The sequence below is a fragment of the Synchiropus splendidus genome, chromosome 6 (genome assembly GCF_027744825.2).
Source record: "Synchiropus splendidus isolate RoL2022-P1 chromosome 6, RoL_Sspl_1.0, whole genome shotgun sequence".
NCBI classification, from domain to species: domain Eukaryota; kingdom Metazoa; phylum Chordata; class Actinopteri; order Syngnathiformes; family Callionymidae; genus Synchiropus; species Synchiropus splendidus.
This window is the reverse complement of record NC_071339.1, coordinates 1,758,132-1,773,100: the sequence shown is the minus strand read 5'-3', so window position 1 is coordinate 1,773,100 and position 14,969 is coordinate 1,758,132. Positions and strand designations below refer to the sequence as shown.

Below are 14,969 nucleotides of genomic sequence, written 5' to 3'. Positions count from 1 at the left end.
CGTGTGCGGCGCGCGTGCCTCTCCATTCATTGGCGCTGGTGGTGCTGCTGCTGCTGCTGCTGTCACCGTCTCAGCCCTGGAACAACCCTGAACCTGGACCATGAGGGGCTCCTGTCGGCCGAGGAACACCCGGGACCGGACAGGTGGGCCGCTGACACTCTGCCGTGCATGTTTCTGTGGCAGTTGCACAGTTGTGCGGAGCAGCCGCGGCGGCGGAGCTAGCAGTGCTGCTGAAGTAAACAAGCCCGTGTCACGTCGACATGCTCTCGTCCAGCGAGCAGAGGCGGGACGCTGACTGCGACACTGTGGGTTTGTTGTGTCCCTGGTGAAACTGTCCGCTTGAGCGGTGGTTACTGCTGTGTGTTTGTGGCTGTGTTGACAGCTGTGCCGCTGGTTGCAGACGTTAAAACGAGAGGGTCAAACGAGAGCGTTTAGCTGCAACATCATTGAGAGCTTGAACACAACGAAGGCATTGTAGATGCTTGTGCCTCACCAAGAAACTACCACGTCATTCCGACGAATTCAGCTACAGTGGCCAGTCAAAGTTGTGTTGGGTTGACAAAGCCAGGCGCTGTTTGATGCACAAGATATTTACATTGCTCACTAGCTTGAAATCTCTCTCATGATTTTCTTTTGCAAACGTCACTTTTAGCCTGATCCATGTGCGTCATGTGTTCAGTCAGTAGGACGTGGAGCAGATGGACTGGAGATTGCAGAGTTGCTGAGGATCCAAAATCCTGCTACAGCAGGTGATCCTCTCATGTCAGAGCTCTGACAACATCTGTGTGTCTCTGCTTCTGCAGCACACTGGCCTGTTTTCTCTTCGGCTGCCACTTAAAGTCTGCTCTGTGTGTTCAATGTCTTGTATAAAACGACGCAGCGGATGTGATCCAGTGATTCACAGACAAAAGAACAGACGAGTTTACCAGTCCTCAACCTGTTTGCCATCAGGAGTGAATACTGAGCATATTTGGTCTGAAAGACTCTTGTGTTGTCGTGAATGTGGGCTCTGATTGAAATGCCTGCAGCCTGGGATAATATTGTAGGTGATATTAAAGGGCTTGGCCATTAGCTGTGTTGTCAATCCCTGGTGGAGTTATCCTCATTTCACCCTCTGCATACACATATCTTACTGCAGCACGATTAGCGGAAGCAGGGGTGTATTTTTATCTGCATGTCCTGCTTCTGTTTATGGAAGAGGACGCCAGTGTTTTTGCAGGAACACCATTTTCATGTGTTAAAACACCCGTTGGATCGTCGTCAGGTTTGGCTTCTTCACAATCCCTGACCCAATAACAACACAGTACATTTTGGCTCATGCTCATTTTCTCTCTGGCTGCACCGCCCTCCCTTCTGTGTCTGCTCTCTATCTGGGGGAAAGTTCACCCGCTCACTGTGAATCTCATTATAGGCTCCAGGCGGAACTGCAGCCTGTGTGTATCATTGTGAGCTGGTGTGTTCATATCCATGCAGAAATTGAGTTTGTTTTTTTTTTGTCTGTTATTTTTCTTCCTAAAATATAACACTCAGTTCAGTTGCTGTGATGTAACTGGAAGATTTTGTTGCTATATTTTTGTCCAGTTTAGCAACATAAGATCGAAATAGAAGCAGCCATAGGGAACGGTGGATTGATGAAGAAGTCATTGTACATGACAATGGTGTTTTGTGTCTTCATCCTGTTTACGTTGTTAGCATTACATTTCTATGTTGCAAAGAACTGACATATGTTGCTAGGTGCACTGTTTACCACGAGTCCCTGTTACTGTTTGGACAGCTCACAACGTGGATTCATTGCTGTTTTGCTTTGGAAGGACACCATGACATGGCAATGAAATGCAAGTTTCCTCTCAGTACTCCATGTTCCCTCTCAGTGTTATAGCATAGATTCTTATTCATGAGAGTCAGTGGTTGACTGTTTATCTCATCAGGGGGTGCAAAAATCATTGGCTTTCTTACTCACTTGGCCTATCAGAGTTTAGACGCTGGATTTGTTCAGTAATGCAGATCTCATTTTTAGCCACAGGATCACACACAAAGTTTTCACTTTGTGACATAAAGCCTCCGCTACATGGTCAATGGCATTTTATCCTAAATATGTCAATTGTTGTTTTGTATATTGAGATTAGATATGGTGACTCTTCTACAATTTATTTTATTTTTAAATCACAGGAAATCATAACCGATAGTGAGTTCTAAAAGAGCATCAGTTCTCTCTCTGTTGTTTAGGTTTAAGACATCAGGAATCAGAGTCTGATGTGAGCTCTGGAAGGAAGGTCAAACATGTCCACAGTTCTGAAGCTTAGTCTCAGACCCTGTGTTTAGGCGTATCTTTTACACCACATCCAACTGTTATACTTTCATGCACCTGTGGCATTGCATCTGTTTTCACACGTGCTTAAGAAGTGAGCATTGACAAATGGGATTTGTGTTTAAAATACAAATCATCAAATCCCCAGAATCTTATTCTGCTGTTTAGTATCTGTGAGACATCAGTCTGGAGCTTTGAGGCCAGAGTGTTTTCTAGAGATGTCTCAGCTTTTAGCTCTGACTGACAGGTATATACTTGTGGAAATGAGCCACTTGTTCTGGTCTGACAAGTGACTGCTGAGCCTTTGTTGCCCTCTCTGCTTTAACCAACCAAAGGGAACATGTGCCGCAGAACTAGATGATATTTGCACTCATTAACATTTTAATAGCCATGTTAAATATAGACACCTGCTGGCAGGTGTTGGGACTATTGAGTTTATGTAGAGCTCAACCTCCAAGGTGTTGCGATGATGGGATTAGTCCTGCTGACATGTTGACTGTTGTGGGGACAGCCCTGACCTCTGGCTCTGCAGTGTAGCCTGTAGACTGACGGCAGAAGTCACCAAGTAGATTGAGCTAAAATTGGAACCAAAGCGACACCTGGTGTTGCAATTGCAAGTTGCATGTGGTGAGTTTTCAGAAAATGGAGGAAAATGGCTTTTGCTTGTGTAAGAATTAAGGTAGGCATCGATTCATTTGTCACAGGGAAATCATTTCAATATTTATCTTTCATAGAAAACATTTTTCAGTACATCTATTCGGGTGCATTTCACTATACAATGTGATTTCATAACCAAAATATCCATGATGAAGGAGGCTAAATGACATATGATCGATCATGAAAACTGGTCTGTGCACGTGAAACAACCGAGAGTTTTCACCGTGATGTTGGATTCAACTTAATACAGATAATTCTGCCATCAAATGAGTCCCAGCCCTGGTGAGAATATGTGATGCAATTCATTTGTGTCATGCCTCTAACTTTAAATGGAATCTCTGGTCAATACGCCAATGACTGTGTTGGGGATATTTATTCACAAATGTTTTGGTGAGTCTGTTATGTTGGGAAAATGTATCAGCGGCGTGCGGATCATTGTTTTGTTAGCCTTTATTTCATCAGTTTAAACGATTGTTAATGATGAATTATCTCCATGTGTGGCATAAACCCCAACACCGATTCGCACTGAAACCCACTGCACACACTCCCAAACGTCATTATATTGTATTTGATAGAGGCATAGATAGATTTACTGTATTGATCCAAAGGTGCAAATGACAGTTTTGTTGTATTTGCTGTAAGACAGTGTATTGTAGATAGTTGATGTGTTTGGTTGCTTGTTATTATTATGGGGAATAATGTTTACAATTGAATTATTGTGTCATCTGTAATTTCTTGTGTTGTTTTCTGGATGAGCGAATGACAGTCAGGTGAAATAAACATCTGCCTCTCAGGTCCCGTGAGACTCATCAAAAGACACCCCCAGGTTTCCTGCTTCCTTTTTGTTTGCGTCGCAGCACGTCTGTCACATCTTGAGTCCTCTCCTACTATTGGCTGCGTCATCGTCTGTCTCCTCTCTGATTGGCTGAGCAGCTTGTTGCACTCACTGCCCATGTGCTCTGCATGTGAGCGCTTATTATGCTGTCCTTTTCTCCTGCGCACTGCGCTGTGATTACGGTAGTCTACTGGACTATTTTGAGGGTTTTAGTGTCCTGTGGCGGAGTCAGTGCTGCAGTGAGCACACGAGAATATTCGTAAAACACGAGGACGGATTTCAGTGAAAAGATTGTTTTGCACGAAGATAGTGACAACAATATTCACTATATTATAGGCAGTGTGCATTTGCGAAGGACGGTGGATATCAGTGTTACAGCAATTGCTCTATAATGCACGAGTCTTTTTTAATACGTCACCTACACCAAGTCAACACTGAGGCGTGTTTGTGCGCGGCTCTCTGGTTGCGCACTCTATCCAGTAGTTACGGTGAAGAGAAGCTGCTGCGTCTCAGCTGATCGTGTGACACCCCCCCGCATCCTGGACAAAACCGTGAGCGCTGGAGACCACCTCCACACGGAGACCCGAGCACCATGTTGGACCATGAGGAGTGCCTGCTGGAGTCCTGTCCCCGGGAGCTGACCCAGAACCCGCTGCGGAAGATCTGGACGCCGTGCAAGAACGGCCACATCGTGCAGCGACGCGGTGAGGTGCTGCAGGGATGCGGGGACCCGTCTCCCCATTCCACGTCGCCGCCGCTTTCAACCCGCAGTGGCGCGTTGGCTGTCTGCTTCGGCTCGCGGTCTCGTTCGCGCTGCGTCCGTCTGAGTTGAATTGTGCAGTGAATTGGCCACCGATTATTACCGCGCGTCTGGGGTGGGTCACGTGAGCGGTGTTTTGGACCCAGTGCGCTGCACCCCTGGTCCTGCGTTTTGCTGAGTCAAGCTTAGAGCTGCTGTTCCAAAACAAGCCGGCGCTGCTTTAGGAATACCAAGTACTTGCCGGTTCTTCACCCTAAATATGTGGGTGCGTCATTTTAAGGTGTCCTCCGGTAGGATTGTGTCGAGCTTCTTCAATCGGACAGTCTGCTCGGAAGAGAAGAAGAGACGAGAAGTCTTCACTGTAACTTATGGAGTCAGTGTCATGTTGATATTGTCCTTGAGTTGATTCGTTGCTATTTTGTATTATGGCGATATTAAATGTCGATGTTATTATTTATTTATTTTTGTATCTTGAGTCTTATCAAGTTGTGTAAAACAGCCACTAGTGATTTAGTCGTTTCATTTCAACGTTGAAATGAAACGTCGAGGAAATGTTATAGTTGCGGGACGTGAGATGTTGAAGTCCAGTCCTGCACTGCCCACTGTTCGCCGAGCATTTAAGCCCTCTCTCTCGGTGTCAGCTGAAGTGACTACCAGTGTCCGCATAAAAAAAACTGTATTTGTGGTGTTGACGTAGAACAACAATTTTTTAAAGGCCTTTGTTGAAAAGACAACCAAGTCTTTTCTAAACCATTATGTTTGCATTGAGTCATATTGAGTAGGTGAGTTGAGTCAGTCATGTTTTATGCCTTTTCCTCCTTCACAGTCTGTACAACCAACTGTCCGACCCTCATCGTGACCGTGGGGCTTCCTGCCCGAGGAAAGACCTACATCTCAAAGAAGCTGACCCGCTACTTGAACTGGATCGGTGTTCCGACCAAAGGTGAGCCACATCACCTCCGCCGCTGAAATTCCAACTCTTCTGAAGTGCCGCAGTTGTTTTGCATTTCTCTCCATCTGGCAGAATTCAACGTGGGCCAGTATCGCCGCGAGTGTGTGAAGATCTACAAGTCCTTTGAGTTTTTCCGTCCAGACAATGAAGAAGGCCTCAAGATCCGACGGTGAGTCTTTTTTCAAGATTTTCAAGGCCACTTCTTGGAAGTTGTACTGAAAGATTTGAATGGTCAGTATCAATTGTCAGTTCATAGATTATGAGTAGAAATAAATGAATCACTTGGATGCCACTATACACTATGTTTTTTAGCTGGTCATCTCTTCATTTCACTGCGTGTCTGTCCCCACGTGGTGTTTATAATTTGCTTCCAAAGTTCATTTCATCATTTTCTCAACTCTTTAGACCAGTGTGTTGCTCACTCTCTTCATGAGTTGTTGGAGAATGTTGCCCGATCGGAATCTATAGTGCAGTGGTGTGGTCAGGCCTGAACATAGGAGTCTCAAGTGAATGAAATTATTAGAATGAGTGTGAAGTTTGTGGTTCAGTAGTTCATGATCTTATGCTCAAATTAGGAAAAGCTTTCTTCCGATGTTTGACGGTTCATCACGGCTGTTCAGAGAGAGTCACGTGCCTGTGATGTCATAACCAGACGGTTGATGTTTTTGCCAAACTGAAGAACGTGACTGACGAACAAACACTGTCCACCCTCCGCAGTCACTGTGCCACCGCGGCTCTGAACGACGTTCGGCAGTACCTGAGTGTGGAAGGAGGACAGGTGGCGGTGAGTTTGAAGTTGGGATGGTCTGATCAATAAACACACGTGAGCCAAGTGCTGTTGTTCTTAGGTCTTTGATGCCACAAATACCACACGAGAACGAAGAGGAACCATCGTCAAGTTTGCGGAACAAAATGGCTTCAAGGTCTGGGAGTGGAGACGGGACTTAATGAAAGGCCTCGGCCGCTGACTTCATCAGCTGTTTTTCACCGATCTAGGTGTTTTTCGTGGAGTCGGTGTGCGAGGACCCAGATGTCATCGCGCAGAACATTGTTGTACGTTTCTCCTTCACGTCATTTGAAGCCAAATAAATGACTTTAGTAGACTAATCTTTTTTTTTTCTTTTCTTCTGCACGTCAGCAAGTGAAGTTGGGCAGCCCTGACTACATCCACTGCAACACAGATGAGGCCATTGAAGACTTCATGAAGAGAATCAAGTGTTACGAGTCGTCCTACCAGCCTCTGGATGAAGTCCTGGACAGGTGAAGCACCACTCAACTGCTGAGCGCCTCCCGCCTACTGGACTCATCCTCTGCTGTTTCTGCTGTTCAGAGACCTGTCCTACATCAAGATCATGGACGTGGGGCGCCGTTACCTGGTCAACAGGGTGCTGGACCACATCCAGAGTCGCATCGTGTACTACCTGATGAACATCCACATCACCCCCCGCTCCATCTACCTGTCGCGCCACGGTGAAAGTGACCTGAACATCAAGGGCCGCATCGGTGGCGACGCCGGGCTCTCGGCACGGGGCAAAGAGGTGCGTCGGTGGGACCCGCAGCCATTTTCTTAGTGATGTCACGTCATTGTTGCATCCATATTAATAAGCCACATCGTCTAACTCTCTCTATTTTTCGTTCGATTTTATTTATTATTATTTGTATCCTACTTTTTTTATATCATTATTTGCAAGCTTCTGTGGCTGACCCTGAGGTCTGGCATCACACGTGCCCCAGTCGATGAGTTAAAAAGTTCAACCAGACAGGTGAAGTCCAGGTGAAGTGGATGATTCCCAAAGCCCCTACAGCTCTGTTGGGTTGCCAGGTTGAAAGAGTCCAACTGTAGCACTAGCTGTTGCGTAAAGAGCCCCAGATGGCCTGTGAACAACAAGCGTGCGTCAGGGATTTTAAAAATGTCCACAGAGCTCTGAGTGAGCTGCTTACTGCATGCAAACTCTGATAAATTAACGTTTTTCTCTGTGCAGCCTGCAGCATGTAGTTTATTGCCTGTGTGCTCAGTAAACTTGTCATGGCTATGACCAAAACTCAACATCCAAAGTTCACTTTTGTATCCAGTTTTAAGGCTGCAGTTAGCCACACAGTCACACTGCCCTGGTGGGTGGGGGAGGGGGGGCAGCGCTATTGTACAATATTTGTTCTGAATATAGACAGTTACTGTTGAGGGATTGACATTGCATCTTTTCTTCAGCATTCCAAATAAAAATAACTTTTTTTTTTTTAACTTCACCTGGAGTTAGCATTTCGGTGACTTGTGTGTTGTGGTGCTAAAGGAAGTGTTTCATTCATGACTTCCGTCAGTACGCCAAATGCCTGAGGATGTACATCCAGGACCAGAACATCAAGGACCTGAAGGTGTGGACCAGCCAGATGCAGCGAACCATCCAGACGGCCGAGTGCCTGGGAGTGCCGTACGAGCAGTGGAAGGCTCTCAACGAAATAGACGCCGTGAGTGGCAACACTTGATCTCCTCTCAGGTTCTGTCCGTGCTGAAGGCCTCTCTCTGCTCCTCACCAAGGGCGTGTGTGAGGAGATGATGTACGAGGAGATCCAGGAGCACTACCCTCTGGAGTTCGCCCTGCGAGACCAAGACAAGTACAGATACCGATACCCCAAAGGAGAGGTGGGACTTGCACCTGGTGAAGGTCTGCTGCAGTTGTGTGTGACTGTGCCTGTTTTCCAGTCCTACGAAGACCTGGTGCAGAGACTGGAGCCGGTCATCATGGAGCTGGAGAGACAAGAGAACGTTCTGGTGGTGTGTCACCAGGCTGTGATGCGCTGCCTCCTCGCCTACTTCCTCGACAAGACCGCGGGTGAGAAACACTGCACGGTGATGAAAACCCGGTGAGGGCCTCCGGACAAACATGAGGGTCACAGACACGTGTTCCGGGGTGTTGCGTCTGAAGCTGTGTAGCTGCAGAGGATTCTTCTATCATGTGTGGTGTGGATAAATGATTGTTGTTGTTGCTTGTTATGATACAAGTGAATGATGTTAGCATTTGTGCGCTCAAGCTCATCTGAAAACATCTGCTCTGCTGCCTCCCCAGATGAGTTGCCTTATCTCAAGTGCCCGCTGCACACCGTGTTGAAGCTGACGCCGCTGGCGTACGGTGAGTTCAGACCGCCCTCTGGTGATGTGCCACAGACACTTCAGCAGGACTTCATGCCAACCAACAGAACAGCATGTGGAGAAAGGTGTCCTGAAACAAGACGTCACTTCTGAGGCCTCTGACTGTTGCTTCTTTCAGAAGCTAAAACTTTCCCTCCAGTGACTCTCAATAGATGCCTGGCTTGTTTTACACTTCCAGCTAGGACTTTGAAACGGGATGTCCGAAGCCCCGCCCCCCGACAGGCCATGTCAACAACTAACTTAACAACTTGCTTTGTGAAAAAAACAAGCACAAAACAATAATGGTAAACGGAGATGAAGCTGCTGCCACACTTTCAGATGCAGGAGTCTCCTGGGCAGCTGTTTCACTCAGCTGACCCTGATTCAATAAGAAGAAAACACACATTTTTATCATGGTTCTTTACCTTACCACAAGCCAGTTTTGTTCATCTTCTTTCATCTAGTCACACAAGATAAGCAACAGTTGTATCAGCTGCGCGTCTGTTGTCTAAACTCTCACACATTCACACTCATATGAAGCCTTGCCTCGTCATTAAACAAATAGAACCACCTGAATTTTCATCCCTGTTAAACTATTTGCCATGCGGCGAGTGTGGTGACCTGCCAGTAAACAAAGATGGCGGCCGTGCTACGGCTACAAAAGGGCGGAAACACTCCTTTCATGGAGGCCAGTGTGATGATGCCGCGGGTGGGGCGTGGTACAGGCACTGAGCATGGGACATTCAGGGCGTCCAGTGAGGACATCAGCCCCCCTCAGGGTTTCATTCAGGACACGAACAGAACCGATCACAGGGGCTTTTTCCAGCCAACAATTCCAGGTGCACCACATTATACAGTGTGATGTCATAATGAGAACATCCATGCCGGAACATTTAAGGAGAGAAACACAAAAATGCAGCCGAGAGTTGGCTCATGGCTGCAGCACTTGCTCCCTGGTGTTTCAGCTCATGTGAGCAGATGCTGTACAAGCACCCAGGCAAAAACAGATGCCATGACGACAGAGGTTAAATCCCATGAAGATGTTGGAGCTGTGAAGTCGTTGACCAGTGTGTGATGTGTCTTGTCTCAGGCTGCAAAGTGGAGTCGGTCTACCTGGGCGTGGATGCAGTCAACACCCACAGGGACAGACCCGGGGTAGGTGTCGCCGTCGCACACGTGTTCACACCAGTCAGACACAGTCGGCGTTGTCAAATGTCCCGCCAGTCAAGGGGGCCCTCTGTGACCCCGCCCCCTCCTCCATCTCTCCCCCTGCAGGCTCCATGACCACCCACCTCATTTTGTCTTTCAGTCAGAGGAGAGGTGACCGGCTGAGAAATGTGCCGCCACTTTCTGTCCACCCAGCTCTTTTTCTGTCATTCCCAGGACGGAGTGACGGGAACACGTGACAGTAACACGTGACAGTAACAAGTCTCTAAAGTTTCAGTGAGTCAGGAAGTGAAGACCCATGTTCTCAGGAGTGTGTCGAGTGAAATAGATGTCGTGTTGTACAATGGTGTAGATGTGAAGTTTTCCATTTGTATTGCAAACCAAAGTGACCTCGCTGATTGTTTACATGAAGAACAGCTGAACGTGCAGCTGAAGACGGCAATAAAACTCTACCGAACCCAAGTCTCCCAAGAAACTGTTCTTTGAGAACCTATGTTATTTATAGCCCGTGCCGACTCTCTGTTGCACGATGAGCTCGAGTCGCGGTGAAGCTCCGCCTTCTCAGTGCTGCAGTCTCCCACGGCAGTGGTCAGTGTCATGCAAACATGGACCTGACTTCCTTCACTGGACACTGACCCCTGCAGGTTCCATTCAAGTACTGCAGTTTTGACAAGTGGTCGTAATGTTACGGCCCCATAGTGCCAGTGACATGATGACTTTTGAAAAATTCTGGCGGTGAGTGCTGGTCCTGACCAGGGTGTCCGCCGCCTCTCTCCCAGCTAGCCAGGACCCTATTGAGGGAACTACATCATCCATTCAGTCGCCAGTAGCTTTGCGCCTTGAGACTCAAGAACCTTCCTTTGTTCTTCACGCCAGTTTAATATGCACCTGCTCGAGGACCCAAATTTAACCAGCGAGCTAAAATAAACCTTCCTTTATTGGTCGGTAAACTCCATTTCTAATGAGAGTGGCGTGGGTCTCAAATATTTGTCAGGAGATTGTTGTCAGACACTTACACTGTCCTTGAATCTCTCTTTTATCAGAGGGACCGGAACACACACCTTCCTCTGACAGTCAAAGCTCTCATTGCAGCTCGGATGAAGGTTTTGCCTGAAAACGGCCGCTTCTGAGCTTCCTTCTCTCTGCTTTGGTTCCAGAACGTGCACGTCCAGCGCAGCACTGAAGACGCCCTGCAGACGGTGCCGGACCACTTCTGATGTCACTTCCTGTCTGGACAATCTCACTGTCAACTCACTTAACTGCAAAGCACTTTTGTCTTCGTGCGCTTCCATGTGAATGTACTGTTTTCCCATCCTAGTTCCAGCTTAAAAGGAAATCAACATATTTTTTTATCCTGCGCTCTCGTGTACAAACGTTCCCTTACTCACCTGTGAATTTCATGAAAATATGTTTGTTGGGTATTTATTTTTTGAGCGTTTCGTCTGTACACATCTGGTTACTTGGGGAGGAAAGAAAACTTTTTTGAAAATACTGACTTCCAAAGTCGAAGGGGTGGAACAGTTGACCAGCTCCATCGGCTTTTCTGCTTCCTGGTGTCTGTTGTGACTTGATGACAAGGTGTCATGTAACTTTGTGAGGTAACTTGTCCTGACGTTGTAAAGTTGCCTTTGACAAGTGTCAATAAATCAGGTTATCCAGTGTCTCGCGCCTCAAACTATCTGCAGCAACAGTGTTACATTGTCGTGAGGAAATAGAATTGAATATGAACAATGTCGCATCACGCGAGAAGATCAAACACACACACATTTCACCCTAAACCAAAACTAAGTTCAGTTATGATCACCCTGTTTTGTTTAAGTTGTATCCCTCAAATCGAAGCTTAAACTTGTGTGGACCGACCTAAGGAGGTGTGTTTCCAAGACCTGGTCCCCACAGCCACACAGAAGATCATGAGCTGGACTGAAGTAGGAGAGAGCCGTGGTTTTACACTTCACAGCCAACGGTGGTGATGTGTTCATGAGGCTTCATGAAACAGTGTCCTCATTGTCAGAGCTGGGGAGGGAGGGGGGGTGTTAGAAATGAGGTGAGGTTCCACCGAACTGGTTGTTCAAATCGAGTGATTGTAGAGCAGATAGCGCCATCTGGTGGCCACTGAAAAAATGACTTCATGAAGCCGCACCAGCCCATCACTGGCCACTGAAAGTGCATCTCAACTGTAGCTTACTGATGACAGACAGACAGACAGTGACGTTACTTTCCAGCATTTATTAAACATATAATCTGACATCACTTTAATCTACAGAGGAGTCGGATCTAAAATATTAAAATGTGCACGATGATTGCCTCATGGGCTTCTGTCAGGGCAGAAGTCAGCAGCGTTCAAATGACGTGCACTTTACTTATTTATATTACATATATGTATATATATATATATTCTCAACAAAACCTCCCATCAGAGTTGGATACAAACGCACAAAAGCCACATCAACGCACCATGTGAAAAAGTAATGACAATAATCCCACCGTTGGGATTTATATTTTGGAGTGTGTACTGTGTTGCCCGGTCGTAGGTCGGATGGTACAGTGTGTTTAGTCATGAGCAGCCGGTCGTGTCGACCCCGAGTGAGCCCAGCGTAGCCGACCCTCTCACCCAGCCCTCACCGTTGTTGCAGCACACGGACGGGAGTCCGCTTCTGGTCCAATCATGTTTGCCGCTCCGCCGGGCGTCGTCAGCAGAGACGTCCCGGTCCGGAGTCGGAATATTCTCCAGGTTCTTGACTGGCTCAGAACTGCGGGAACAAAAGCAGCGTGAGGAGATGTGAACGTAGCGCCAGGAACATGTGTCTGAGCCTGTCGCAGAGGACATCACAGCTGCTTCCACCTACTGCTGTTGGAACAGACTCAACCATCCCGGCTGGAGGTCGGCTGCCATGGGAACTCACGTTTTTCAGGAACTCCTCTGCCACGATCCGAGCTCTGGCGTTGACTGACAGCTTCATTTCGCTAATCTCCTTGTCGATCTCCTCCATGAAGTGGATGACGAAATCCACAAGTTTGTGCTTGTACATCTGCTCCGTGTGGAAGTTCGTGATGAGGAAACTGATGTCGTAGCCCTGGGGAGGAACAAGCGGCTATAAAACTTTATAAAAATATAAAGTTTTACCAATTCACCAATTCACCAATACATGACACAAGAGACTGAGTGATCAGAGTCCGTGGGTGGTACCTCCACAGGTTTCCTCCTCAGGATGAAGAAGTTTTCTGCTCTCATCATCATGAAGCGCATGAACTTGTGGCACAGAATCTTCTCGATCTCATCCGCCTGTGTGTGGACGTAAGCAAGAGTCAACACCGTCGGGTGTTCAGGCGAACTCGCCCCGCTCCACTGACCTGCTTGACAGCGATGCTGACTCTGACTGAGTTGATGGAGCCTTCGATCAGAACCTTCTCCTTGTCGTTGCGGCTGACGACGACCGGCTGAAGGAGCAGCTCCTTACTGCTCCTGGAAGTGGAAGGGGGGAAAAAAGACACTCAGCCTGGAGTAACTGAGACAGCGAGGAAACAGTGGCCATACCTCACTTCCACCTCAGGTTTATTGTGGCGCTCCACCACCTGAGAGGAGAAGTTTTCCAGGCAGAGAGCAGCCTGCAGAGTCGCTCGCACGGCATTGAGATACGGACGCAGAGTCGCCGTCTGAGGGTTCGACCAGAGCCAAGGTTCGCATAGTTACAACAGGGATTTCAAGTCCTCACGTCGTGAGTAATATTGCTAATATTTTCTGATCTACATTAGTACAACACTTTAAAACGCTCGGCAGACAAGTTGAGAGAGTATTATCCAAAACTGAATCAGTATCGTTCTTTAAAAAAGGATTTATAACCTCAATAACTGAAGATAATACAGTAGTACCTCGGTTTTCTAACGTCCCGGACTTCGAACAAATCAGAGTTCAAACAAAAATTTCGAGATTTTTTTTGCTTTGGATTTCGAATACAAATCCAGAACACGAACGCCCCTTGAAAAAAGCCAGAAAAACCATAACGTGCGCGGACCGATCAGCTGACCCACGAGGCGCTTTGTTATTGTGTATAACGCAGCCTCTGTATGCAGACGTGTCCCGTTAGCTCCGTTTACTGACTGTTTCTTCTTCATATTGAGGTGTAAAACCTTCCCTGTCTCCACACTGGACCGTGGTAGAGTGTCACAGGGGAGGTGCTGGAGCGCTCACTCCAGGGTTTGATGTCCTGTTGTGGGCTGGAGCTGGGACAGGGATGAGGCCAGTCTGGGACAGAGCGTGACTTGGTTTATGACTTTGTCACAGCCAAACTGCACAGAAGCGCACATTCAGAGCTGGACACGCACCGGGCACCTCTTCACTTCTGGAGAGACCTCACTCACTCGGCAACCCCTCCCACATGCAGCGGCCACACACATAGAGGAACAGCCACCTGCAGCAGACACTCGACATTCACTCCTACAAAAGACTATTTTAAGGCTCGCATTATCTCTTTTTCCATTCATTGTAATGGGAAAAATCGATTCAGATTTCGAACAAATCACGATTGTGGTCAAGAACCGAGGTTCCACTGTGTATGATGCACTCAAGGAGAATACATAGCAAAAACAGCCACTGACATGGGAAGTAATGATATACATAGTTCATATAATCGGTTCCCTGTTCTATTAAGAAGTTTGAGCAGCTTTTATCGACATAAAATGTTGTATCTCCAATAGACATCAATAGGCGCAAAGCACATTTGAACGAGCTGTTTGTTATTTGCTGTCAAGTCGAGTGACGTGGACGGATGACAGCTGTTACCGTGTTCCGTCGATTTAACGCAATTTCTTGCCGAGAGTTTGAACCATAATGTGCGACTATGACAACGACGGTCTACTGAGTGGCCATGAAACAACGAGAGACTCTCAGGTACACCAGGAGAACACTGGGAGACAGAGGGGCAGCTACCTGCAGTTAGCATGCGAGCTAACTGTCAGACTCGAGTGACAGCAACACGAGGATAAAATCGTTTTTAAACCGTACCACCACGGAGATAGAAATAAGAACGGTTGTTTGTCTCGGTTCGTGGGTGGATTTTAATGCAAACAGGTTAGGTTGAAGACGGAAGGGTGCAGTCGTCTTACCATTTCTCTGTCTGCAGGAGGCGGCTACAAAGCGGAAGTTGTTGGAGACACTTCCGCCTCACC

General features: G+C 47.3%; 2 protein-coding genes across 6 annotated transcripts; one reads left to right on the top strand and one right to left on the bottom strand.

The window, feature by feature from the left end:
* LOC128760371 (6-phosphofructo-2-kinase/fructose-2,6-bisphosphatase 4-like) lies at nt 1-11,462 on the top strand. 3 transcript variants are annotated; one of them, XM_053867759.1, is made up of 14 exons: nt 1-143; nt 5,387-5,503; nt 5,585-5,681; nt 6,230-6,296; nt 6,361-6,435; nt 6,509-6,565; nt 6,651-6,772; nt 6,843-7,050; nt 7,829-7,975; nt 8,046-8,150; nt 8,211-8,340; nt 8,575-8,637; nt 9,727-9,791; nt 10,961-11,462. In XM_053867759.1, the coding sequence occupies exons 1-14, from the start codon at nt 101-103 to the stop codon at nt 11,018-11,020; spliced, it is 1,356 nt and encodes a 451-aa protein (XP_053723734.1). In that variant the 5' UTR covers nt 1-100; the 3' UTR covers nt 11,021-11,462. The 3 variants fall into 3 exon arrangements, with proteins under 3 accessions (XP_053723734.1, XP_053723732.1, XP_053723733.1); XM_053867757.1 differs by lacking the exon at nt 1-143 and adding an exon at nt 4,327-4,504; XM_053867758.1 differs by lacking the exons at nt 1-143; nt 10,961-11,462 and adding exons at nt 4,327-4,504; nt 9,946-10,944.
* Nucleotides 6,136-14,969, bottom strand: arpc4 (actin related protein 2/3 complex, subunit 4). Of its 3 annotated transcripts, XR_008414829.1 has the most exons (8): nt 14,907-14,969; nt 13,339-13,457; nt 13,155-13,266; nt 12,991-13,086; nt 12,707-12,877; nt 12,426-12,553; nt 7,758-11,816; nt 6,138-7,387 (listed from the first exon to the last, which is right to left on the bottom strand). XR_008414829.1 is itself a non-coding variant. In XM_053867760.1 (6 exons), the coding sequence occupies exons 1-6, from the start codon at nt 14,907-14,909 to the stop codon at nt 12,548-12,550; spliced, it is 507 nt and encodes a 168-aa protein (XP_053723735.1). In that variant the 5' UTR covers nt 14,910-14,968; the 3' UTR covers nt 12,004-12,547. The 3 variants fall into 3 exon arrangements, 1 of the variants encoding a protein (XP_053723735.1); XR_008414828.1 differs by having other exon boundaries at nt 6,136-11,816; XM_053867760.1 differs by lacking the exons at nt 6,138-7,387; nt 7,758-11,816 and having other exon boundaries at nt 12,004-12,553; nt 14,907-14,968.